General features: G+C 35.2%; 1 protein-coding gene across 1 annotated transcript in view; it reads left to right on the top strand.

Moving 5' to 3' along the window:
• The window catches only part of sif (guanine nucleotide exchange factor still life), a 653,408-nt gene that overhangs the window by 601,325 nt on the left and 24,514 nt on the right, over positions 1-27,569 (top strand). The window contains 6 exon segments of the mRNA XM_074173996.1: positions 6,640-6,900; positions 12,407-12,702; positions 20,747-20,941; positions 23,676-23,784; positions 23,853-24,032; positions 26,483-26,601. Coding sequence (XP_074030097.1) covers positions 6,640-6,900; positions 12,407-12,702; positions 20,747-20,941; positions 23,676-23,784; positions 23,853-24,032; positions 26,483-26,601 — 1,160 coding nt within the window.

Raw genomic sequence — 27,569 nt, 5'->3', positions numbered from 1 at the left:
TAACAGCTTTAGCAACTGACTAGTTTGCTTTTTGGCATTGGGATTTTTACGCCACCACCGGTAGGCGAGATTTTTGGAGGCGACAGCTTCCTCCCATTTTTTGTTGAACCAAGGTTTACTGTTAGAAGAACGTTTCATTGAAAAAGGAATATATGCATCCATGGATGATAGAATATCTTCTGTAAGCACAAGTTGATGGATCTTTAGAGCTGAAACAAACATCTAGCCAGGGGAAACTTCGGAAATAGTATTGAAGATCCTCCCATTCAGCTGATCTATAATGTCAAACTTTGCTCGGCTTAGATTGTTCCCCAACATTCACTCAACACTTAAATGAGTTTGTGCTCAGAAGATCTCAATGTAGTGAATGTGTAAATTTCTGGATTGGTTGTTGGGTATATATCCAGAAGACTAGCGTATTATTCATCACGGTCAATAATCCTGGTTGGCTCATTCATAATCTGAGTGAGTACGCTGCTTATTGCAAAAGCCCCAGCTTCGCGGCCTTGTTCGTCGTTGATATTGAAAAATTTGAGCCATTCGATATTGTAGAAGTCACCGAATATGGAAATTTTGGCACTGCGATGATTGAATTTCAGAAAGTGTTCGCAAGTGAAGAGAATAGTGCCCTATATCGTGTATCGCTAAGTGGTCAATAAACGCAGCATATGCATTTTTTCTTATATTCCCACCCTTGATGTGGGATGCATAAACCTCTCAAAAAGCTAGTCTCTCGCGCCAGCGAATCATCAGGAAAAAATTCCAAAAATCGACGGCCTTCAAACCTGAAATATAGTGATATTAAAATTCTCCCCGGCAAAAAGCCTCAACCACCTACTTAATCTCTAAAATTCCCAATGAAATCCCATAGAAAAAGCAAACTCAAATTGAGACATCTTTCATGAATCATTTCAAGAGGATATTAGTTCATATAAATCATACATAGAATCATATTTTTTCATGTGAGACATCAGTCATTGATCTTCAATAATGCCACCTCAAGAACTCAGATATTTACTACTTATTTACATGTGCAATTCTCAACAACAACAACAACAATAACAAATCACGTTGACCGAACCATTTTCGTTAATGTGAAGATCTGTCTGATTTTTCTATACACTGGTTCTTTCCATGAAAAAAGAAATTTTATATCCGGTCCATTCATCAAAAGCAAATCATTCAAATGAGATGAACTTTATTGTCAAGGTAACCAGTAAGGCAGGTGACATCGTTACAAACTTTTTCATGAGTTCTTTGATCTAATTGTTTGAAACTTCAGTATTCATTTAATGAGAAATGCGTTTGAGGTTTTGCGACAAACGAGTTGTCGGTTTCGAAAGTTGGAAATGATCAAATGTTTCATAAAACTGAGCGAACTTTGGAAAACCACTAACCTGAATATAACTAAGCTTTGACTCTTTTATTCGCATATAATAAGAAGATGAGGATGTGAATTATTTTTCATTATCGAACATATCCTATTATTATATATTTTCAATATAATGTATGTTGAATAGAAGAATGGTATTCATTATTATGTGTAGGTTGTTGTGTAGGTGTATGTATACAGTGCGGTCCATATGTATGGAATAAATTTATTTTTAGCGTTATTATGTTCTATGTGAAAAAAACCTGAAACAGGTCGATTTTTATTCTCAAATTGACAATTTACAGTATGAAAATATTATCCCCCTCCAGCACTTCTTCTGAATTATAAGCACCCCCGCGAAAATTTTAAATAGCAAAGGGGGTCGTGTGGCACCTTGTTGGAAATGGATTTTAGTCCTCTGTTCAGCAATATAAAGTTTTTTTAAGTTTGGTGCAATCATAACTGAGCAAATTGATTTTTAGGATGTAAAATTTTGATAATGTCTCTAGGTATCACAAAACTTTACGTAGAATGAAGATAATAAAGCCACATAATATTTAGAATGTATTTTTCAATGTACTCTACAATTAAATTTAATGTTCAAAATGACCACCATTAACTTCTTGACAATAACCGAGGCGATTTTGGAATTCTCGTACAACATTTTGTATGACCTCGGGGGTTATTTTGTTAATTTCTTCCGTAATCCTAACTTTTAAATCAGCAGTATTATTTGGTCTATTAAAATATACTTTAGATTTCAAATAATCCCATAAGAAGTAATCGAGAGGAGTCAAATCGGGGGGTCTAGACGGCCATTCGATCGTTTCACGTCTTCCAATCCACCTATTAGGAAAACCTCGTTCAAATAATTCCTAACTGTACGTGCAAAATGCGGTGGAGCCCCGTCTTGTTGGTAGTAAATAGTCCGATCTCTCTCATTTGGATGAGATGTACATAATAACGCTAAAAATAAATTTACTCCATACATATAGACCGCACTGTATGTGCAAAAGTGTACTTTCAACCACGTAGAGTAGTTGCGAATGGAAAAAATCACAAATGATTAGTTTTTTTGTTCAAATATTGAATCACACAGAAATATGGTGATTTTTCGCAGGCTGCTCAGAAGCTGTTAATGCCCCAATTTGTGATAAAAAAATAAATGATGTATGCGAAGAAACAGGCCATCAGTGAAGAAGTAGGCCATCAATGGTCACGTAGAAAGGCGGGCCCCTTATGTTAGTCATAATCTTATAAAATATTATCAAGCACAGGAATGTGGGCTTTCACGGCTGCCGTCAATGTTTTGGTTGGTTTTCGGGTTCTGCCGTGATCTTCTTTGGTTACAAGAGAAGTTCTTCGACCATGCCACTGAAGATGTAACGGCAGTTGCAGTTGAAACGTCTGGAGATTGTAACCAGAGAAGACCACAGCAAAATCCGGAAACAAACCAAAACAATCAAGCAGTTCACTTACCTAGAAGGTAAGTGAACTGTAAGTAAGTAAATCGAAGAGATTTCAATATTATGAATGTAGCAAATATTACTCTGCCATCGAAAAACGATGACTCCAGAGTTTATAGAGATTCCATCGATTCGAATATGTAATAACAAGTTGAACTCATAAGATATGAGGGCCAGAAACTCAGTCCTCCAGTGAGTTCTAGAACAGTCCAGAATTTTCGAGTGTGTTCGAGACTATTAGAAGATACCGAAACATTCTGAAATGTGATAGAATTTACAGGAATAATCTGAAATGAGAACATTCCGGAACATCCCATATCGAAGAAATTATCTGTAGAGAGTGCTTTTGAATATATGAGGGCTAGATTTTTCGCTTTGTAGAAATGTTCATAACAGTCTGGAATATTCGAATGAATTCCACAGCATTTCAGAATATCCTGGAACAGTCTGGAATGTTCAGGAGTAGTCTGGAATATTGGAGAATATCCCAGATCATTGTGGAATGAACAAAGGGGTTATATTTTGTGGTAGCCCTCTATCTTTTTTCTAAAATAAGCTTTCCATTTTCACCTGGAGAGCATGCTCTCGAAGATACGAATGTTGGATTCTCTAAAAATTTCTAGAACATACAGAATATTCTAGAATATTTGAGAGCATCCCGCAATGTTTCATAACATAACATATCCTGATAGGGATTAACATCGTATCCGTCTGAATAGCTTCCCAATTACCATGACTTTCAACATTGAATGGGTATAGTAAGGTTCTTTCAAAATTATTTAATAAAATAATATAATACTAGTAATAATATTTATTAAATCATCTGATTGATTCGGTCGTTACTTGATGAAGATCCATAGTAATTTCACAAACTACACCTAAACGATTTGATCTCCACAAACTTTATTGTAAAAATATATCACATGTTTCGCTAAAAATTAGCCTTTTCAAGTGATTAATCACTTGAATTAATCATTTCAATAAAGTTTGTGGAGATCAAATCGTTTAGGTGTAGTTTGTGAAATTTAAATAATCACTTAAATCACATATAGAGTGCATCATAATTTCATTAAATAATACAAATATCATTGAGAAAGTGAAGTTTTGGGTTTCTATGTCTCCATCTTCATACAAAAAATGTGAAACTCTGGAAATGAAGAAAGCAATTGATTCCGAAATGAACTCAAATAAACTCTACTGAAATATAGCAGAAAGATGGAGAAGTAGAAAGTCAAAATCTTCATTTCCCAAAAAATCTTTCCCGAAAAATCTTTCCCAAAAATATACCCCTTTCAATTCAAACGAATATGATCTTGATAAAAAGTAAATGAATTGAATAATGAAATATCACAATAGTGATAGTATAAAAGTTAAATAGTAAAAACAATATACACACACATACATAAACTTCTTACTACCTAGACACTGACTTTCATATGGTGAAATACTCATCTACACTATGAAAGCATTTTTCAGTAAGATAATCTTCTTGTTTCTTATCAAAACTGTATTCAGCAATTGCTAATTTCAAAGTGTCAGTCGAATGATCGTACAATTTTGTCACCATGTGAGACAGGCAATTATCAAAGAGAGTGGTAGAGTGTTTCTGAGTCCTAACCAAATTTACATGTCTAGTGAACTACTAATGAAAAAAATTATGGTTATGAGATGACACAGTTTTCACAAATACGGTAAGGCACTTATGAATATCCAAAGATGGTACAATCATAACCTTTTTTTAATAAACTTAGGTTTATTAAAAAATCACTGAAATCAAAATTGGAAATAAGACGTATTACTTTTTTGAGGCACAAAAATTTTTCTGATCCTAATAGAACATCCCCTTATGACTATATTGCATGAAATATGGTAATGAATAAGAGTATAGTACACATTCGGAAGTTTAGGAACACTCAAAAGAGACTTCAATTGTCTAATCACATTATACACAATAAATCTTTTCACTGACTTGGTTAACACTTGAACCCCAGACCATATTGCTGACAATACATGTGCCAAGAAATTTGGTACTATCAGATCTTTCGACGTCATTGAAGCCTACTGCAACAAAAAAAATCATTAATTTGTCTATTATACCTTGGATAAAACTGCATTGAAGCCATTTCATTCTGATTCATTATCAGAATGTTTCTATAACACCAATTTGTAAAACCCAGAACACCACAGATTCAGTTCATATTGAAATGACATCAAGGAATTGGCACCCTCTGCAAGAGTTGTATCATCTGCATACAATGTAACATTATTCGTATTCAAATGATCTGGTAAATCGTTAATGAAAAAAAAGATTGATTATTGATCCCGAAATGGAAGCTTGAGGGACACTCCACTCCATCTTATAAGGTTGATAAAATAAAATAAGATCCATTCAACTACGTTACATTTCAAAAGAATATTTGTAGCAAGTCATATAAAAGATGTTGATTGTACATACAAATATAAAATACACAGAGATATGATTAGATATTCAAAATAATTGAAATTGAAAAATAAAACAAATTTGAAATATGTAAAAAAACTAATGATATGGGTACGTGTCGGAGTGAGCATATTCCCGATTTGATACATTTTGAATGTAATCATTGACCGAGTGGAAGCAGTGACTCAGAAAAAATTCCTTCAAGTGTTTCTTGAATTTCACAATACTCGGTTTTGTCAGTCTCATTCTCAGATCTGTGAGAAAATTAACATTTGTGTTTTATCACTATTCAATTTAGGTTTGTTCATTGCAAACTAATGGCCAGATCTTTCCCTTACCTCTCATGACTCTTCATCAGGTCCGTCATATTTTCTTCTGAATATATAAAATTAGTATCATCATAAAAAATAACAGAATTGTAGTTTTCCGAATATAAATCAAGATCATTGGCATGTATAATAAATAATAAAAGTCCTTACACCTATCCTAGAGGAACAACGTATGTGACAGATTTTAACTGCTTAAAAACGGTTTTCTACGGAAGATTCCATGAGGTTTAGGGGTATTCCGCGTACTCCATAATGAAAAAACTTTTCTATGAAGATATCATGAGAGACACAATCAAAAGCCTTCGAGGGATCACATAATATGATTACCGTGATTGACAATCATCGAATTTCACCCTCAACTTCCTGGAACTCGAACAAGATTCAAGAACAGACAAGGAATTTTCTTTCAAACCTAGTGCGCATATAGTTTAGTAATGAGTATGATGTGGTCAATTATATCAAAAGCACTCGATAACTCGGAAAAAAAGCACCCACTTTCTTTCTTCGATATAAGATAAGCATATGTTATCTTGAAAATTTTTGTAGACTCATAAAACAAGGACAGTATGTAGTGATTTGCTTTACTATATAATACCACCGTCTCGACTCGTCACGAATAATAACATCGTCATATTATGTTTTCCAGTTCACAATATAATCAAATATATTATACATATAAACCTTCCTTTTGAATCACTTCATCCGTTGGTTGAAACCATATCTAAATCCGTCCGGTAGTTTCAGATAGTTTATCAGACAAGGCGAAGGACTTCAATTTTGAAGTCTTATTGTTACCAATGAACATTTTGTATCTTCTATTGATTTGAAAATCTTTCGCTTTCCTTCCCAAATGATCGTCAGAAATATTTTTCAATACTTACATCAAAGTTGAAAACGCTTTCATACATGATAAACTTTTCCGAACAAATTTTAGAATTTTTTATATAGTTCATTCGATTCACTGAGTAAATCATTCAATAATATATTTTTTCCAATGAAAAACTTCACTTTATAGTTCTTAACTCATTACAGGTATCATCAAAAGTGACGAAATCATGGTCATCAACGGTGCCATCGTGTCAGATCTTGACATGATGTATCTGGAAAGCGTCCTTCAGGAAGAACTTGCACTGTGTATGATGATGCGATCTTCAAGAGTGGAACCTCCGGACCTCGCTGGTATACTGAGAGCGACGGACGACATCATCGACAGCCTTGTTTGTCCACCGCCACCGTCTGAGCCACCCGTCATCAGCGAAGAAATGATCTCAGGACTCATCGTACCTGCCCCAGGTTGGAGTGAGTAATTATAGTAGTTTGTAGAAATCAGTTTTTTTTCAATGAGAAAATCAACATTTCGAAATGTAAACATGCAAACGTCAGCCAAACATCGGCATGCCTGGGATTCGACTAATTTCAAATGTGGCTCGACTGCAAGTATGAAAGCTTCATCTCAAAAAAAGATTTGTTAACTAGATACAGCTTCGTCTCATGAACAATGCCCCAACGTGTACCAATACTCTCCCTTTTCAATTCGAATGTATAATTCACAAACTACACCGGAAACGATTTGTTCTTCCAAACTTCATTTTGAAAAATATAACATGTTTACCATATCAGCTTTCAATTTCGAGAAATCAGGAGTATATCAATCAAATTGTGGAACTTGTCTTAAGGTATATATTGGTCAAACCGGCAGAACATTCAGGTAACGTATCCAGGATCATCATATGAGCTATGTGAATAAGAAAGATGTTAGGATAGGGCATCAAATTGAAAACGACCAGTTTAGGTAGACTGACTTATATTCGATTATACACGCTATCTTTGTGAATGCTCAGAATCCATTGACTAATATATATCATAATATCTAGTCATTCGAGTACTGATATGATTCATATTCGCAACGTTTCCATTATATAGTTATATTAGGATAAAATGATAAGCTAGAATACAGGGCATTCCTATTTAATGGATAAACCCAATACTCCCTGTCAAAGAAATATTAAATTGAAATCTTTCTTGAGTCCTAATGTAAACCAATGGCCATTCTCATTTCTGCAAACTTTGGTCCTGGTAAAGGTTTGGTGAAGGCATCAGCTTGTTTTTCACCTGTCGGAATATATTTTAGTATGATTGTGTTTTGCTCAATCTGTTCTCTCGAGAAGTGGTATTTGATATCAATATGCTTTGATCTTTTATAATCAGTCGGGTTATTGGCCAAGCGTATGCAACCTTTACTATCCTCAAATATAACAATTGATTTAAAAAAAAAGATCAATACTACTTAGAAGTGATTTTAACCAGATAGCTTCACTTACTGCTTCAAAAAGAGTCTTATATTCAGCTTCAGTGGTTGCAGAGACAACTGTAACTTGTTTTCTAGTATTACACGATATAGTACAATTATCAAATGCCTTGAACAAGTATTCTGTCGTACTTTTTCTATCAGTTTCGTTGTTGCCCCAATCAGAATCTACATAGCCAACAATCAGACTGACGTAATCGCATTTAAAATAATATGATACATGGTGCATCATAATTTTCATCAATATTCAAAAGATCGTAGTTCAATTTAGTTTCCAGAGGTGAATTCACCTTTTTACAATCATTCATGTTATATTTAATCAAAATTGAATTCAGGTGAGATTTTTGATCTAAACTAATTTTGTTATCGTTTCTCTCAACTCTTATTCCTAAAAATATTTTATGTTTGATAAGTCTACCATGCGAAATATATTCATCAGATATTGCTCGAGGTTTCATCTGGCTACTAGTCGTGCTTTAAATTTTGTTGGGTAACCATATTCATCATTTTTAATAGTAATCATTTGGAATCTATAATGTTTTTGTTTATAGGTTTAGGCACTAATGTCCACGTTTCATTATATGAAAGTGAATCAAGTTCGATTTTTATGGCTTCCTTCTACTGATTTCTATCTTCCTTTTCTCTTATTTCACTGTAAGTTTTAGGTAAGTTGGAATCAAAAGACTTTGCTGACAACATGATATTATAAATATTGTCATCAAGCATTTCATTATAAGAATGATACGGAAGATTCTTAATTCTCTTACCTCTCCTAACATCACAAATAATTTGTTTTTTTACTTCAGTGAATTTCAGATCATTCTCAGTTATGGTATCGGGTTTATTAGTTCTGGAAGAAATTTCATCGTCCAACCTTTTCTTTTTCCTAGAGGTACTGAAACTTAATTCGTCCACTATAACATCACGTGCGACGAAAAATGTTTCAAACTGCATGTTCTACAATTTATAATCATTTGGTTCATATCCAACTAGTATAGCTTTGAATGATTTTTCATCAAATTTATGTTTTCTCGTTCTGTTATGGACATAGGCAGTAAAACCAAACACTTTCAAATGATGTATTTTCGATTTTTTGTTATGCCACAATTCGTATGGTGTATCAATTTGCAGTGCTTTAGTGGGATACATGTTTATTAAATAGGTTGCTGTTTGTACAGCTTCTCCCCAGAATGATTTGTTCATATCGGTAGCAGTAATTATTGTTCAAGCTTTCCCTGTAGAACGATTCATTCGCTCTGCAACGCCATTTTGCTGTGGTGTATGTAGAACTGTAACGTGGTTTGTGATTCCCTTTTGAACGCAAAATTCTCTGAAATCATTCGATAGATATTCTTCACCGTTATCACAATGAAGATTGACTACTTTCGAACTGAAATGCGATTCACTTTTAGCCACATAATCTTTAAATGTGTGCAACAAATCTGATTTGAAAATAATCAGATATGTAACTGTATAGTGTGTATAACTATCAATGAAAACTACGAAATAATTTTCATTATCTATTGTAGGTGGATATTACTGGAGTTTTTTTCCCCAACACCAAATCGTTATTTTCAACACATCGACACGTGTTTCGATCTCCAAGTGATCATCTTCACGTGTCGAGGTGTTAAAAATAACGATTTGGTGTTGGGGAGAAAAAAACTCCAGTAATACTCATTACTACACCAAAGGTTCCAAACAGTGCATCATAAGTATTTTAGGTGTTATTATAGGGCCACAAACATATGTATGAATAATGGCTTTTCAATACTAGGTTTTTGTGATGCACTGTTTGGAACCTTTGGTGTAGTAATGAATATTACTGAAGTTTTTTTCCCAACACCAAACCGTTATTTAAACACCTCGACACGTGTTTCGATCACCAAGTGATCATCTTCAAGAGGAAGATCAAACTGTAAAAACATGGAGTCGATTCACAATGTGATCTGTTGCCCCAGAGTGCAAGATTTTCAGATTTTTCATTGTTCAGACGTGGTTTTCAACATCCTGGTCTATAACGATCAGTATAAGTAGACCCACAGTGAAGAATTAATTTTCAGTTTACTATTAGCTACGAAAAAAGTACTGGATAGCGACACTTGTGATATTTTCGAAAATGAAGAATCTGTTAAAATATGTTTTTTCGTCAACCAGCTGTCGCCCTCTACGAACAACAACTCTCAAAAGTCGAAACTTGTGCGAGCTAAGGAGGTCTTACCTTTTAACGTGTGATTCCTGAAGTTTGTGAACATCAAATCTTTTCCGGTGTAGTTGGTGGAATTACTATGGATCTTCATCAAGTAATGGCCGAACCAATCAGTAAAGTTGCAACATTGTGCGAAACTATTCTATGTGAGGTATTTTTCATACATATCTGCCGGATTCAATCCAATATTCATCGTGAACTTAGCCGAGAAAGTAATTGTTTTTCGTCATTCATTTTCCAGATTCTACTGTGTAAGAATGTTGGGAAAGATGAACGTTTCGTAATTCATTTTCCTAATATGTATACAAAGTGTTGGCATAGTCATCAGCCTTTTTTCATTTCTATCAGAGTGATGCTACATAGGATGTTTATTTCCGGTTTTTGTTCACGTGGCCAAGCTATTACTAGTTGACATATATTTCTCTCAGACGAAGGTTTCACACATGACACGTTGAAGTCAGCGTGGTCTTGCTGCTGGATGAACGAAAAGCATCTGCAAGACTATCTTCAGTGAGAAAACTCTCATGAATATATGTTGGATTAAGTCCTATCGTGCTATCAGCCGGGAAAATAGTCATTTTCCAGTAGGGATTTACCAGATCCTACTGTGTAGGAACGTTGGTGATTGTTCCGTTATTTCATTAGAAAATATTTATTTTCCTTAAACGTAGGTATCTCCTGGATACAAACATCAGAATTATTTCAATTTCTGTTAGAGTTCATTCAAGAGTTGCAGATGCCATTTGCAAAATTTTGAACCCACAGAATTTTTGAGCTCTCAGCAAATTACTGTGAAAGAAAGATGCAAAGAAACCCTGGTGTTTTGTCGAAAACGTTCACCAGTCACCTTCTTTTCTGAATCTCACTATTATCACTAATACTACCACGCAGGAAAACTCGGGGGTGTAACTCTGGCATTTTCGGAGACCGGAATCGAAAAATCACCCATTTGTTTTTGGAATGTCTACGTAACAGAATGATACCAAATGGGGCCTACAAGCTCGTCAGAAGCCCTGAACTTTCTCTCTGTGTAGTTTGCAATGACAAAAAGCAAATATTTCAGCATTTCTTTCTGAGACAGCTGATCTTGCAGATAATTAATATAGCTTGGTTTTCGACTTTGAACGAGGAGACCACAACTCTATCGCCAAATGTTTCACATCAAAGCTCCATAATCTATTTTATTCATGTAGCTACACAAGAGTAATCCGGTACATAAGGTTTTTTTCGGTTCATCAAAATATCTGATCTTTACGTTTGTCGGGGTGTCTAGGCTGAAATCCTGAAATCCAAAAATTTGGGGGATTCATTATGATCTGCCTAAAAGGCCTCCCAAATGTAAAGATATTTATCGTTGTATTATCAACTCTGTGTGGAACAGATATTATTTGGAAGTTTTAAGATATAATCATGATATTCAACATTTGTTCCAAATTGGAACAAATGTCGATTATCTTGATTTTATCTTGGAACTCCGCAGAGTCTTCCCAGAGTACTCTGTGAGAAATGGTTGGCAGTTTCAAAAATTGGAGTGTATGGTGAAATGATACCGTCTCAACTCGGAAATCTCAGATTTTTTTTAATTTGTCGCACTGCGGTAAAAATTTTGGAGAGAGAACTGTAGAAACTTACTCCAATAATTACGTATCTCGCGATGTGAAGAGTATTCACTGATCAATGACGTCGGCCAATGACCTCTCCATACCACTCCCCACTCTCTCGAACCCAATAATCACTTATCTCGCGATGGGGAGAGTAGTCACTGATCAACAAAGCCTTCGACTAGTAACCGCTTCCCACTTCGCGTTGTGTTCGAAGACTTTCAAATCACCATGTCTTTTTGGTTAACTATGATTTTTAGTGTTTATGTTTTCATCATGTGAAATTTTTTTTTAAAATATTGTAGATGATGAAGACGAAACTGTAAAATACTGTCGTTGAACTAATACAAAAAGTTTGTTTAACTCTTTTCTTCAACAAAGAAATTTCAACAATTCCGAAATGAGAATCTCACACAGTGATATTGCAGTATATAGTATTATTGAACTTATTTATACTTGACTCCCATGCCATCTTATCATCAAGTGTGAAGATTTATCCTTTTACACTTCACGATTTTAAGTTTAATCTAGAATAAAACTGTAATAACACCGTATAGTCTTGTTTATTCCAGTACCCCTTGTGGCAGTTACAAATGAAATTCTTGGTAATTTTCTGAATATAAAGTTATTGAAATCTCTAAAAAATATTCAGAAGTTCACATTCTTAATTTTTTTCTCCAGGTAAAGATCGATATTCCACAGACTCCGAAAATCCACCATCATCAATGACCGACTCGGGTATCAGAGTCAGTTCCAGAACCAACTCATTCGAAATAGAGAATTTGCTCAAAACGGCCGAACAGGTAACTGGCTTCTGCCGATCTCCAATAGAAACAAGGAAAGCCATCAGCCCGACTGGTAGTGTCGTCAGTAACACATCTCAAGCTGCCTTAACACCTTCCAGACAGTTGTCGGATTCAGAAAAGCTGCGGAAGGTTATTTTAGAACTCGTGGATACCGAAAGGGCTTATGTAAAAGTGAGTCCCCTTTTCGAAATCTGTAATTTCATATAGTTTCAAACTCCTCACTCAAAACCGATTTTTACTAAGCGAGTTGTTGGTGATTTTTAAGAAATATTCGGGTTATAGAAATATTTTGCTCAGCTCGCTGAAAACGGATCCTGTCTAAAGAAGATCTACCACACCGTATACGTTTTGAAGGTGACTCATCGCACTCAAAACACAATGATCGAAGGAAATAAATGTCAAGTTTCAAAATCAGATGAGTCAGTTTCATCGTATTGATAAAATAGTTGTTTATCAATGAAAACAAAGAATTGAAATATTCTATAAATTATTTAAATTGTACGGCTGCCAAAAAGCAATTGTGCGGGGATTAACGAGGTCCTAGTTTTTGACATGCGATTCCTAACACGGATTAGATGATGATACGCCATGGAAATTGATCGTTCATTAAAAATCATTTATAGGTCAATAGTATATTGTGCAGCATGTGCAGCAAGTGACCTATTCTATAAGATGTGTAGATGTGTAGTGACTAACGGCAGTCGCAACAGTGTTATGCGCTGAGATGAATGATGAAAAAGTTTTGCTCCCGCAATAACAGACAGCGCTTATAAATTCTGCTTGTTAGCTTTTGCTCACCTGAATGGCACAATCGCACAATAAACACTTGAGCTCAAAAAAAACACTTTATAAAATTGATATCGAACACTGCCACGATCTACGCTACTATTTCTATTGACAACCTTTCTAAAACCACCCCGTTTCCAGGAAATACCTATCTAAATCTAATGCACAAATCTTCTCTTTCGGCTTTAAAATTGAAGCCGACCGGCTATGAAGAAAAATATTTTTCATATTTCTATCAACATCCAAAATATTGTGACTTCTCTGGTTTTGAAACTAGATGCTTCAAATAGTAGTTGTCGTATTCGTAGTTGTCGTATGATTTCGCCTGTTTGCCAAACAAAGGGATTTTGAAATAATGTATTAAAAAGTTACAGTGGCAATGTAGGTAATGGATAATCACTTGAATTGTTATAGTTTCGCAGCAAATGAAGCAAAAATTATTCTTTCTACCTATAATAACCAAATTATATCTGTGTGCAAATCAAATGATACCGTGATATTGTACCAAAATTTTTTGCAGAATCTCATATTACCCTTACTCCATTTGCGGGTTCCATCTCTCATATTGAAATTAAAACCAAAATGAAACCCGAGCCCAGGAACAATTCGGGATTCAGCATCAAACAATGCCCTTTCGACCCACCACAAGTCTTACCATTAATACTAGGCTGAACCACGAATGCAATGTTGAACCCAACTGTCCATAAAAGACAAGTCTGGGTAGTGGTGCTAGTCTGAACCATGAATGCGCTTCGTGAAAATGATATCACCGTTTACTACTCAGGCTTGTCCTTTGTGGTACTGGATCACGAATACTCTGTTTTGGAAATCTGGTTTCATCTAGTTGCTTTGCAGAGAAAGCTGCACTGAGAGACAGAGGATGAATTTCATCAGGCAGTTGATGTTGAAGCTTGTCTTCGTAACGAACCTCTTTGGGAAGAGTCGTTTATCCTTAATATTCATGGACTGAGTTTTTCGTAGATCCCTTAGATAGTGTCTTCGTAAAGGAAAATTTTCAAATTGATTTCTTCGTTCATAATCATTCATGTGATACTTTCCTAATGAAACTAATTTTGCCTAGAAAGTATAAGAATTTGATGTTACCCACTTCATCATAATTGACGTTTTCGAAAACGGGTCTATGTTTATTTAAATAACCAAATTCTTATTCTTTTGATTTATTATCACTTCATTAGTGTGGAAATACTCATTTTCGTTGTCAACGAAAGGTGTTGTTTGATTTCTATTTACTAAAACCTTCCCTTTTTTACGGATTGGCACGAATCCCAAGATCATTTTTAATTTAAGTATGTCCTCGAAGCGATATAATCTGTTTACTTCAAACTTTCAAGAAATACGAAATGATGCTTTAAACTTCTGAACCAGAGTAATAAATTATGAAGAAGTACCGGAAGTAAAAGAGTTCAACAATAAAATTCTCATCTTTTAGTGTCTTATGATTCAAGCGTGTATTCTTCTATGAAAAGTTTTGTTTGTGTATCTACGACAAATATATTTGAATCATGTAAACACTTGCGAGTCATTAAATAATTACCAATTGTGTAAGAAAAGAAACTGAATGAAAAGTCTGTTTCCAAAAAATTCAGTTCGAAAAATAAATATATATTTCACAGAGAGGTATCTTTCTTAGCAATGGCACAATTTGAATATAAGAATATTCCTGACATTTATTTCTAAATCCATCCTTAAGCCAATTATGAATTCTAACACTTGAACATCGTCATTTACTGAAATTTTTTCATCCATTCTAATATTCAGAGATACGAGAAAAGTCTAATCTTTCAAATATGGTTTGATATAGCCCCTTTCGTTTTTGTTCAAATTTTCAGCAATATCAAGTCTAAATAAGAATATTTTACCGAAATAAATTCTCATTATTGTGCTTTCAACCTCTATGATCACTAATTTTGGAGCGATATTAATTTTGTAATTTTCAAAGTTCGTTGTCCACTGCAAATGATAAAATCATTTTTTTTTAGGAATTTCGTTTGTAAAATTCACTAAAAATCATGATTCTGTTCTTGCGTCAAAACAGATCTCATGTATTATTGGGAAAAAGCATATAATTTCTTCATCGTGAACTCATTCAATCATTGACAATATGTTCATCTGTACAACAAGATTATTCAATCTTATCGTCCTTCAATACCAGCTTATAGTTTTTATCATCTCTGATATGCTTTATTCTTTCCAAATTGATTTGTTCTGGGACCTAATTAATTGATTGAATATTGTCTGCTTTGATGTGATTTTGTACTAGTTTTACCATAAATATCCTGCTTGGATCTGAACAAACAATCAAGAAATTAACATAGTCACCGTAAGGTCTCCATTGGGATCTTCTGACTACTAACTCATTTCAGTGTTGACTGAATTACCGATGAACGTTGGGAAACAATCTAAACCGCGCAAAGTTTGGCATTACAGATCTGCTAAATGGAAGGTTGTTCAAGACCATTTCCAAAATTTCAACTGGCTAGATGTTTGTTTCAGCTCTAATGATCCATCAACTTATGCTTCTGAAGTCACGGAAGTTATTCTATCATCCATGAATGCATACAATGGATGCATATATTCCTTTTTCAGTAAAACGAACTTGTAACGGCAAACCTTGTTTCAATTAAAATTACAAGCTAGCTGTCGCCTCCAAAAATCTCACCTACCTGCAGTGGCGCAAAAATTCCAGTTCTGAAAACCGAACTTCTTCTTAATGCTCGCATTAGCTGCAAACTTAGGATAAATGAAATAAAAAACTTCACAATCAGAGAATTGAGGATAAAGTGCTTGCACCTTCTTGTCTTGATCCTTCTGGTCGGTAGCTGAAGCTGTTAATCAGAACTTTACAAAATCCACAATTCTACCACTAACACAAGCGGATGGTTCAACTGCAACATCAGCAATAGAAAAAGCAAATCGATTTTCTGGGAAATGCATAACCCATCATTCCCACACTAGAATCCACAATGCAGGAAATAACTTCACGACAGTGTCTAGTCAGGCGAATTTCGAAACAGCTCAATGTCAACAAGGCTTCTGGCCCTGAAGAAGTGCTCGCACCATTATTTTGCAGACTATTCAACCTGTCTTACGAGAAAGGAGTTTTTTCTTCTTGTTGGAAGATTGCTCGCGTTCAGCCTATTCCCAAAAAGGGCAGGAAAAATCTTCCAAATGATTATAGACCAGTCGTTTTGCTATCAGTGATATCAAAAACCATGGAGAAAACTGTAAACCACCATATCCTCAAATATTTGAAAGGCTTCAACATCTTGAGCGATCATCAATATGGCTTTCGGAAACAAAGATCAACAGGCGACCTTCTATCATATCACCCATATTTGGAGTAATGCAATCGAGAAACATGGAGAATTAAGAGCTGTTGCGCTTGATATTTCTAAGGCCTTTGACCGTGTGTGGCATGAGGGTTTGCTGGCCAAACTTCGATGCTATGACTTGTCGGATCATTTCTTTGTATGGCTCTTCAGCTTCCTGAAAGAATGTTCCCTGCAAGTGGTCGTCGATTGATATCTCTTGAATACTTTCACCATCAACGCTGGTGTTCCCGGGGATCCATATCGTCTCCAACCCTCTTTTTATTTATTGTATATCAATGACTCATTAAAAAAACAGAATCCAATATATTGCTTTGCTGACGACAGCGCACTTGTCTCGTCATTCTATTTGAATTTCAGGACATCGGCTACGGAGGCACATCTTCACCGGTAGCAGAAGGTTGCATATATTAATGAGGATCTGGAAGTGATTTGGAATGTCAGAACAGACAATTCCGCTTTTTGCTTCCATAGGTTTATTGGGGGTTGAAATGGACACCAATATGTCTTGGCATAATCATGTCGCTGGAATGGCTGCATCTCAGAAGCTTGGAATACTGTTCCGTACCAGAAAACTCTAGACACCTTAACAACTTTTAATGCTTTATAAAGCTCATATCAGACCTTCTTTGGAGTATTGTTCTCATGTATGGAGCTCTGTCCCCAAACATATCCAGAAGTTGCTGAATTCAATCCAAAAAAGAGACATCCTCCTGATCGGAGAAGCGAACATCACATGCAACCTTGATAGCCTGGAAAGAAAAAAAAAAGGTTGGAGATTTGTCTGTCTTCTATAGATACTTACACAGAAAGTGTTCAAGTGACTTGGCACATTTGATTCCACCAAGAACGGTACATATCAGAAATAAAAGACGGACTGTAGCTGCTCATTGTTTTAAGATTCAACTCAGTACACCTTAAACTTTACTGTTCAAGAACTCTTTCCTCTGGAGAACTGTGTTCATGTGGAAAAAACTTCCTGAGAACGTTTTTCCCAATAGATTTGATCTTCAGCGATTCAAATCCAATGTGAATCGCTACTTTCGCACAGACACAGCTCTGAGAGCGTTTCAAGGATTTCTCTGTACTTCTTCAGTATTCATATGGAAGTATTTGTTTTAAAAGTATTTTCTTTGTGTAATGCAATGTTTATATGAAAATAGCTGTTTCGAGAAAGGTTTTCCGTCCAGATTGTGTCTGAAAGTTAGTTTTTTGCATAATCTACATATCTTTGTATAGAGTTAATTTTTGAAATTGATCGCTTCCTTCCATTCTTTGGAAGATTCCCACATGTTTGTATCAAGATGGAGAAGTAGACAGCCAAAACTTTTCTTTCCCAAAAAATTTTCTAAAACAATTTTGGGTTTCAACGGAGTTTATTTAACCGGTACCCAAACTTTTTTTGCATGAATTCGTGCCACAGTTTCTTGAAATTGAAATCCTCGTTTCTGTCTACATTTATAAATGAATAGTTGCAATTCATAATGTCTAGGATCAAGGCGACCGATACTCTCAAGCTTTATGAAAACATTTTATTGTTTATTAATCCTTCGACCATAATACGCAAACTTTGTCATTTTCTATTCATTTCGACAATATTTTCTGCATGGATTTCGTAATCTGGATTTGCTCCATTTGTCGTTTGTGTCAATAAAATTAGTTATCGTTAAGCAATGCCAGATAAATATCGCTTAAAATCAGTTTCTTTAACTTGAAGCTTGCATCTGGAAACATCTTTGACTCTGATGTAATGAAACTGGTGTTAATCGTTCACTATATTTCACGAACTTCTTGAGTGAAAGTCTACCTGGAATGTGTTATATTAACCTGATTATGCGGCCTATATCTAATTTCCAAACCTTTTGTCAATCCATTGTAGTAATCGTGAATATTTGCTAGGATATTCTGATAAATATTCGTAAGACACATGAAGACACAAAACACACACATGAAGATACAAAAAAAGTTGTAATTTATTCAAAGGTATAGGGAACAGGGCCGTCTTGATAAATGATGTAAAATCTCAAACTGGTGAAAAGCATTTGTGCTATTTTACATAGCAGTTTCAACATACTCTTAGGCTCTTGATCAACCACGCAAAAGTATGGAAGGGCAGAAGGAACACATATTTTCATTAATTTTCTCTTGGAAATTACAACAATATAACTCGCAGCTTCAAACTCGAAATATCAACTTGAATCTCGAAATTTCAACTTTGAAACTACCACTTCGAGTTTAAACTTGTAATTTCGAGGGAAGAAGATGACATCCCTCCTTACAGACAGTACTGTTTAGACCCACCATAGGTCTTATTAGTGATACTAGGCTGGACCACAAGTGCATTGCTGGACTCAGTAGTGGACTCAGTAGTGGTTCAGTCTAGCACCACTGACCTATGGCGAGCGCTGTCTGGTGTTGAATCATGAATGCGTTGTGTTTCTTTTCGCCTTAGGGACCCTCGTTCATCTTAGATGTTGGAGGATTGAGTTCTCTTTTGATCTCATAGATGGCGTTTAATATCAAAATTTTTACTTTAGTCGCGAAATTTCGACTTTTAACTTTAAAATTTGAGATTGAAGTCGAAATTTCGAAAATAAAGTCAAAATATCGAGTTAAAAGTCATAATTTCGAGATTGAAGTCAAAATATGTGGACTTTCCGCTTTTCCGTACGAAGGTATAGGTAATAATATTCAATCTGTTGCTTTTGCGGAATTTCGGTGAACTTGATTCATTACTTCTGTAAGGAACGATGTTCTCGGCAAAACTGTAATAAATTATCTTTGACTGATGCCTATTCAATTGAAGAAAGTTTTCAAAACCTATTGTCAGTCAAACTTATCAAAGTTCGATAGTGATGAATGTCAACGCTAACTTGATGATTTTTCTGTATCTACTGTATCAGTATTCTGATGTGATCATTTATCAAAAACTGAAGTTTCTTGAAGTTAAAATTTGTTAAACTTCTGATTGATTACGGGGAGCGGAGGAAGTGAAAATTCCCCAACAATTTCTGAAACTTTTTCAGTTCATTCCAGTTTCTGTTTTTTATTACTCATATAACGATAACAGTCGTTGAGCCATATCATTTACTGGGTTGATAGTATCCTAGGTATTAATCCAGGTTGTGAACTATATCTGCCAGATTTCTTCAAAATGCATTCAGCCGTTTTCAAACAATGAACATCAGTACATTCAAACATACAAACTTTCACATTTAAAATACGCGTTGGTTACAAACTATCTTTGTACCAAATTTCTTTCAAATCCAATTCAATTGTTTTTGCATGACTGAGTAACAGTGATTCAAATATTCAAACCTTAAAACCCTCTTTCAAATGGGCAGTTTCACGTCTCTCGCTCCCGAGAGAGAAAGATTCTTAGCGCCATAATGCAGCGAATCCAATGAAGCTTTCTGACGATGAGTGGGAGCCTCCACGTCTCGGGAGACGAGAGCTCTCACGTCTCGTGCACCTAGAACCGGGAGTCACGTCTCCAAACGACCAACTCGTTGGGATAAATGTCTCGACTTATGGACCGAAATGAAGTAGTAAAAAGTTGGGTAGAAGTCTGCAAGGTGATCAGCGTAGATATCGCATCTTTATTTATCTCTGTTTTTGATTGATTGGATGCATTCACAAAATTGATGATCAACCGGAATAAAAACTATCCTGGTTAGCTTTCATATTTAAAATAATTATAGGATGGGTTTGGAAAGGTTATAAATTAATTGTGTACCAAATGTGATTCAAATCATTCCACTGGTTTTTATATGATTGAGTGACAAACAGCCACAGTAACAATATGTTCACCGGGATGGGAAGTATCTTACGTGTTAATCCCAGCTTAACATCATGATATTTTCATCAAGAATAAAAAGATTATATATGTTAATTCAGATTATAGTCTATTTGCGAACAAATTTCATCCAAATTATTTTCGGCGATTTTGCATGAATTAGTAACAAACATCTTATCACTTCAGCATACAAACGTTCATATTTATAATATTAGTAGCATGAAAGGACCAACTGCACTGCTCATAAACAGCTGATGTATTATAGCATGAGCATTGTTTACAGAATCTGAACAACTTGTTGGAAAACTATTTAGAGCCTCTCAAGAGAGAAACGTTCCTTTCGAATGCCGAGATCAACGCTCTCTTCGGTAACATACAAGAAATTGTGACATTCCAAAGACAGTTTCTACAGAATCTGGAGGAAGCTTTGGAATTAGAACCGGATTTCCATAAATTTGAATATAGTAGCCAGTTCAGGGTAAGTTTTCATAAGCTAAATTTTGTGAAGAATGATCCAAGGTTGGAATTGTTTCAATTTTGTACATTTGAGAGGTGTTATAAACGAACTTATGCGCATCGATACTAGATGATTGTTGTATTATTATAAATCTGTTTGTTCAATGAAACGATTCTTACAAGTTCTTCAAGTGCCTCTATTTGAGGTAAAAATCTGCATCTGCAACGAACAACAACACGAATGTGAAAAAACACAAAATTTCTAGTTTGAAGTTGAAATTCAACAAAAATCGTAGGTCGAATTAATTTTTTTGTTAAAATTTCATTGAACTCCATCTATTTAGGATTGGTTCAAACTAAAATTTTCATAAATTTCATTTTCAAGAAAATTTATTCGATTCCATTTTTAAAATGAAATGATGAAAATGTTGTGTAGATCGTCCACTTGTTTGGGATCCATGATTATCATTATTAACGTGAACATCAACGTCAAACTCGTATTTCCAGAACTTTCATTGTTTCACGAACAATACTATATCAATAAAAATATGGTGTGCCCATATAATATAAAAGTTGGATTAGCTATTTTTTCAGGCGAAATTATAAGATTGGCTGGTATAAACAGGTAAGTCGATACTACTGATTTATACTCATCTGTTTGTTAAACATATCTTGAATCAAAATGCGCTATGTCATGGCGAAAACGATTTTATAGGTTTGTCAAAAATTTGACCTAAATGACGGTTAGCGAGCCATAATCAGCAAAATTTTGATGGGAGTAAAGATGTCAGAACAAATTATCTCATATGATAGAAGAGGACGCAGAATTGCAGCTTCGCGCAGTGCGTCCCTCCAATGAAAGAGAGTGCATGCTAGTTGTTCGTGTAATTGGGAATAATAGCGATAGACTAGGAAATACTGGGTATTATTATGGAATAGTCCTCCTTAAATGTTGGAATTGAGACAACTTGCTACTACGTATCATTATATATCGTGATGAAAATGGCTAGAAAGTGTTTTATGTAATAAAATAAGCTGTCGCTTATTTAGTAGTACACTAACAAAAAACATGCACAATCTCTTTTGTAACAAATCCTTACTACCAAAACTTTCGCTTTCACAATTCGCCAACTGTTATCCCAGTCACATTTTCCGAATTGAAACGGCGCTTATTTTCATATACGATTCATGTATTCGATGGATGGGTTTGAATTACCAGTATCGATATATGTTTATACCTGCCAATGCCAAAATAGTTACTCCAGGAAGAAATATACAGGGCTATTCAAATTCGTTTCTGTACATGGTGATCTCGTAAACGATGAGAGATACAGTGTCGGTTGAATTGTGGCAAAGTTGCGTATTTTAGAGACCTATTCAATGATGTAAAGAAATCGAATATAGCTCTTTTGGTTCTGGAGATATAGGTTGTTCACGTTAAGAAGAGAATGACGTCATTTTTGGTAATTTTGTACATCCAACATAACAACGTTAAAATTCCCACTGAAATGCGTTCAACAGCAATGAAACTAGAAACATTTCATTTTGTAAGTTGCTCAAATTTCAGACGTTGCCGAATTGAAAAAAACTCGTAAACTGTCACTCTTTCTTTTCTTTTCAGAACTAATCATTTTTTTTATAAGACCTGCGTATATTCAATATGCCTGAAGCACTGTCGAAATAATTCCAACAAATACTAAAAGTAAGTAAGGATAATAGCAATAAAACATATCATCAGTATAAAAAAATTCGAAAGTTCGAAATAGTGTACATGTTGGCAACGCCGTAACTTGTCATCTTGTGACGTCATTCTCTTCTTAACGTGAACAACCTATATACAGGAAAAACCAAAAAATCCCAAATTATTTTTTTGCCTATATCTTCTATATTCGCAGGTATACTGAAAATCTGTCCTCATTTTGCTATTGGCACTTTCTTTTCTTATTCGAAGTTTATTGTAGAAAACGAACAGAGCAATAGAAAAAATATGAATAGGTACCTAAAAATGAAAAAAAAACTCTCGAAAAACTCTACGGCCTACATAGGGAGACGTGAAAGTTGCTATTGTGTTTTTATTCAACTCAGTCAACCAATTTCCAGGGCCGTGACAAAATTATAATCGAATATTACCGAAAAATCCAGGAATATAAAATTGAATTCAATTTCTCAGTATGAAGTCAACGTCTACGATCCAAAAACTTCAACAAAAATTCAAAGATGAGGGTGGCCCAAGTCAGATGACACCCTGTATAAAAGATTCATGTATATATTCTGAGAGCCCACATCAAGTGCCAATATCAATATGTGGACAGATTCTCAATATTTCTGCCAATAAAGAAGATGCAGTCAAAAAAATAATTTGGGATTTTTTTGTTTTTCCTGTATATCTCCATAACCAAAATAGCTATATTAGATATCTTCACATAGGTCTCTAAAATACACAACTTTGCCATAATTTAACCGACACTCTATCTCTTATCGTTTACGAGATCCCCATGTACAGAAACGAATTTGAATAGCCCTGTATAAACCAACGTTTATATATTGTTTGTTTATTTTATAAGCTCTATACACTGAAAATTTCAATTAGTCATAGTCTGGCCAAGATTTTTCCAGCCACCTCACTCGCGATCTGTTTTTTAACATATTTCAATCAATTTTACTTTATTATAATTGTTCAGCCTCCAATCATTCTTTCCGTTGCTATCATTCCATAACCCCTGACAAGGTTAATTTTCATTTCATTGAATTTTCAGAACGTCTTATTCTCCATCGGAAGCGCATTTTTATATTATGTAAATCACTTCAAACTATACAGTTCGTTTTGCGCAAGTCACAGCAAAGCTCAAAAAGTCCTGCATCCAAGTGAGTATGCCAATCTAATTTTTCCATCGCACAAAAAGATTTAATGGATAATTATTTAAATTTCAAAGACGAAGGCAACCAGGCGCTTCAAGAGTTCTTGGCGGCGAGAAATCCCAAACAACAACATTCTTCTACCCTAGAATCTTATCTCATCAAACCCATTCAAAGGATATTGAAGTACCCGTTGTTGTTGCAGCAGCTGAGAAATTTGACTGATTCTAGCAGTGACGAACATCAACATTTAGTAGGTGAGTTATAACAGTTTTGTTATTTTTTAGTCACTGATCATTAACAAAAAATTGTTAATGTAATACATAAATATTCAAAATATGAATTATATAGTCAAATCAGACAAAAAAATTGTGAATTCTCATAGAACCAAAAATTGCTATAGATATTGGGTTTTCTCAAAAGTTTTGTTTTGATTTGAGGCTTTTGTACTCTATACAATGAAGCTGTTCATTTTTTCCCAAATTTAAATTTCATGCCTCTTTTGAGCTCATAACTATATGATGTAGTTAGGAGATTCTCGGCTAATTTTTTTTCTAGGAATTGAAATTGAACCGGAGTGCTGCCGAAACATGTCGACAAATTAGTTTGTTTATTTAACTTCATTTCGGAGATTTCAGCCTCGAATATGAGCCCCGAAGGGGTCGACCTAGAGTAATCCAGGACGAGGATTTGAGGAATCAGGTGGAAACTGACCCAACACAAAAGGTGCGTGGGATGGCTGAAGAACCGGGAGTAAGCTCCCATACGGTTTTTAAGGGTTTAAAACGTATTGGGAAGGTCAAAAATCTAGAAAAGTGGGGTGGTTTCCAATTTGAAAGATCGACAGAAACTGTCACCTTTCGAGGTCTGTTCTTCTTTGCGCAACCAAAACGATTTTTTTTAATCGGATCGTCTCGTGTGATGGAAAGTGGATCCTTGACAACAGGATAAGTTCAGGACAGATGGCAATGAGCCACCCAGGCGAAAACTCACCAAAAAAGACCATAGTCACTTTACGGTTGTTAGCGGTTGGTGTGATTCACTATAACTTTCTGCAACGGGCCAAAACATCACAGCAGAGTCATATCATGAGGAAATTGACGAAATTTATCGAAAATTGCGTCAACAGCAGCCGGCACTGGTCAACCAGCCGACACTGGTCTTTACCGCACTGTTGGAACTTTGTTTATTTAACTTCATTTCGGAGATTTCAGCCTCGAATATGAACCCCGAAGGGGTCGACCTAGAGTAATCCAGGACGAGGATTTGAGGATCCAGGTGGAAACTGACCCAACACAAAAGGTGCGTGGGATGGCTGAAGAACCGGGAGTAAGCTCCCATGCGGTTTTTAAGGGTTTAAAACGTATTGGGAAGGTCAAAAATCTAGAAAAGTGGGGTGGTTTCCAATTTGAAAGATCGATAGAAACTGTCACCTTTCGAGGTCTGTTCTTCTTTGCGCAACCAAAACGATTTTTTTTTATCGGATCGTCTCGTGTGATGGAAAGTGGATCCTTGACAACAGGATAAGTTCAGGACAGATGGCAATGAGCCACCCAGGCGAAAACTCACCAAAAAAGACCAAAGTCATTTTACGGTGGTTAGCGGTTGGTGTGATTCACTATAACTTTCTGCAACCGGGCCAAAACATCACAGCAGAGACATATGAGGAAATTGACGAAATGTATCGAAAATTTCGTCAACAGCAGCCGACACTGGTCAACAGAAGAGGTCCGATCCTGCCTCAAGACTACGCCCGTCGTCAAAGTTCTGCCTCACCCACCATACTCTCCAGACCTCTCGCAACCCTACCTTCCAAGTTAACTTGCCAAGTTTTTATGTCAGTGATGGTGGTTGTTGGTGTGTTGGTGGTCAACTGACAACTGCCGTAGCAGAAATTTGGGAAGCTACCCTGGATTACCATCGGAAAACGAATCCACATGTTTCTAGAAATGACATGAAATCGAAAAAGGTTAAGGCAGTGAAGCTGCTGAAAAATAATTCCATGAAAATCAAAAGATGAATAGATAAGTACTATTCTGATCATTCCTTTCAATTTAAGAGCCACCGGTAGACAGCTGTTTCAGCCTATTGGGCATTATCAGTACCGGGTAGGCGGTCCTCGATTACAGGCAAAATGTGAATAACCAAGAAAAGTACTTGATGAAAATAACTGCTCCTGCCCGGTATTGACGATGCCTAATAGGCTGAAACAGCTGTCTATTGGTGGCTCTTGAATTGAAATCAATATGGGAATGATCAGAATAGTACTTATTCATTCATCTTTCGATTTCATGAAATTATTTTCCAGCAGCTTGACTGCATTAACCTTTCTTGATTTCATGTCATTTCTAGAAACATGTGGATTCGTTTTCCGATGGCAATACAGGGTAGCTTTCCAAATTTCTGCTACGGCAGTTGTCAGTTGATTGATAAAACCACCAACACTGACATAAAAACTTGGCAAGTTAACTTGGGTGTCACACCAATAGGTGGTGGTTCACTTTTTCGAAAAGTATTTTTCTTTCATGTAATTCAATGTTTTTCATAAAGTAGCTGTTTCAAGAAGGCTTTTTCTTCCAGTTTGTATCTAAAAGTTACTTCTTTGCATGACCTACTAATCTTTGTATGGAATTATTTTTTTGAAATTGAATGATTCCTCCCTTCCTTTCATTATTCAATTTCTGATCAACTTATTCTTTCATTACAGAGGCCTTGAAAGGAATGGAAAAAGTAGCAGAACACATCAACGAAATGCAAAGGATACATGAAGAATATGGTGCCATATTCGACCATTTGTTTCGGCAACATCAAAAATCATGTAAACAGGTGAGTGATTTGTTTTGCATTCAATTTGAAAAACATGATTTTACCTTTACCTAATGAGTCGCTTCGAAATATCTTTCGTTATCTTGTCAGTTATACAAGAAGGTATGTTCATCTATTTGACCATTTGAATTTGAGCTAATTTTCATGAAAATTTCGTATTAATCAAAATGTGTACTTTCAGACAGTTACTTGACATATTGGTTTGGCTTTCTAAATTTCTTATTTTCCACTGCAAGTTATTTTCGTGTAACCCTCAAATATTCACAAAATGAACATGATGAACAAAATTGCTCATATCAGTTCTAGTTAAATCAAAACATTTTGTTCGTCTTTTTCTCATTTCTTTTTGCATTTTAATTCTCTTTCATCTTATATTTATAAAAAATCATTTTTCTCATATATTTTTATTTTTTATGTTTAACTTCTGGAACTAGTTATAAGTATAATGCTTCAAATCAGTCGTATGAAGCAGTATATTTGCAATAATACCTTCTTAATTACTTTTATTCAGAAGGCATACAAAAAATGATAAATTCACCCTTCCGCATTGTGTTTGATGAAATCAGACTTTATACGAATATCATTTTTTCAAAAACGGTCTATACAGACTTGGTACAAATAGGGGTCGGCAGGGAAAAATTGGAAACCGTATAAACAGAAAGTCGATGAAACTATAATGAAGTTGCACATTCGTAGGTTCGAGGCGTTTATTGTCTCTTCATCCAGAACTCTACAATAATTATTGGATAAATAAACGGGTATGGACAACGTGTTCATACTTACGAAAGTGAGGTTAAAATGACGTTAACACATAAGTAACAAAGAGGATCCTCATATATGTATGTCAAGATTAAAATTGGTTGAAAACATGTAATATTCCGTCTCACATTATTGCAAAATTCTGACTGAATATTACATGTTTTTAACCAATTTTAATCTTGACACACATATATGAGGATCCTCTTTGT

This window comes from Leptinotarsa decemlineata, unplaced genomic scaffold (genome assembly GCF_025532065.1).
Source record: "Leptinotarsa decemlineata unplaced genomic scaffold, Ldec_3_MD MMD2_tig00000505_RagTag_RagTag, whole genome shotgun sequence".
In the NCBI taxonomy this organism is placed as follows: Eukaryota; Metazoa; Arthropoda; class Insecta; order Coleoptera; family Chrysomelidae; genus Leptinotarsa; species Leptinotarsa decemlineata.
This window is presented reverse-complemented; position numbering and strand designations above follow the sequence as displayed.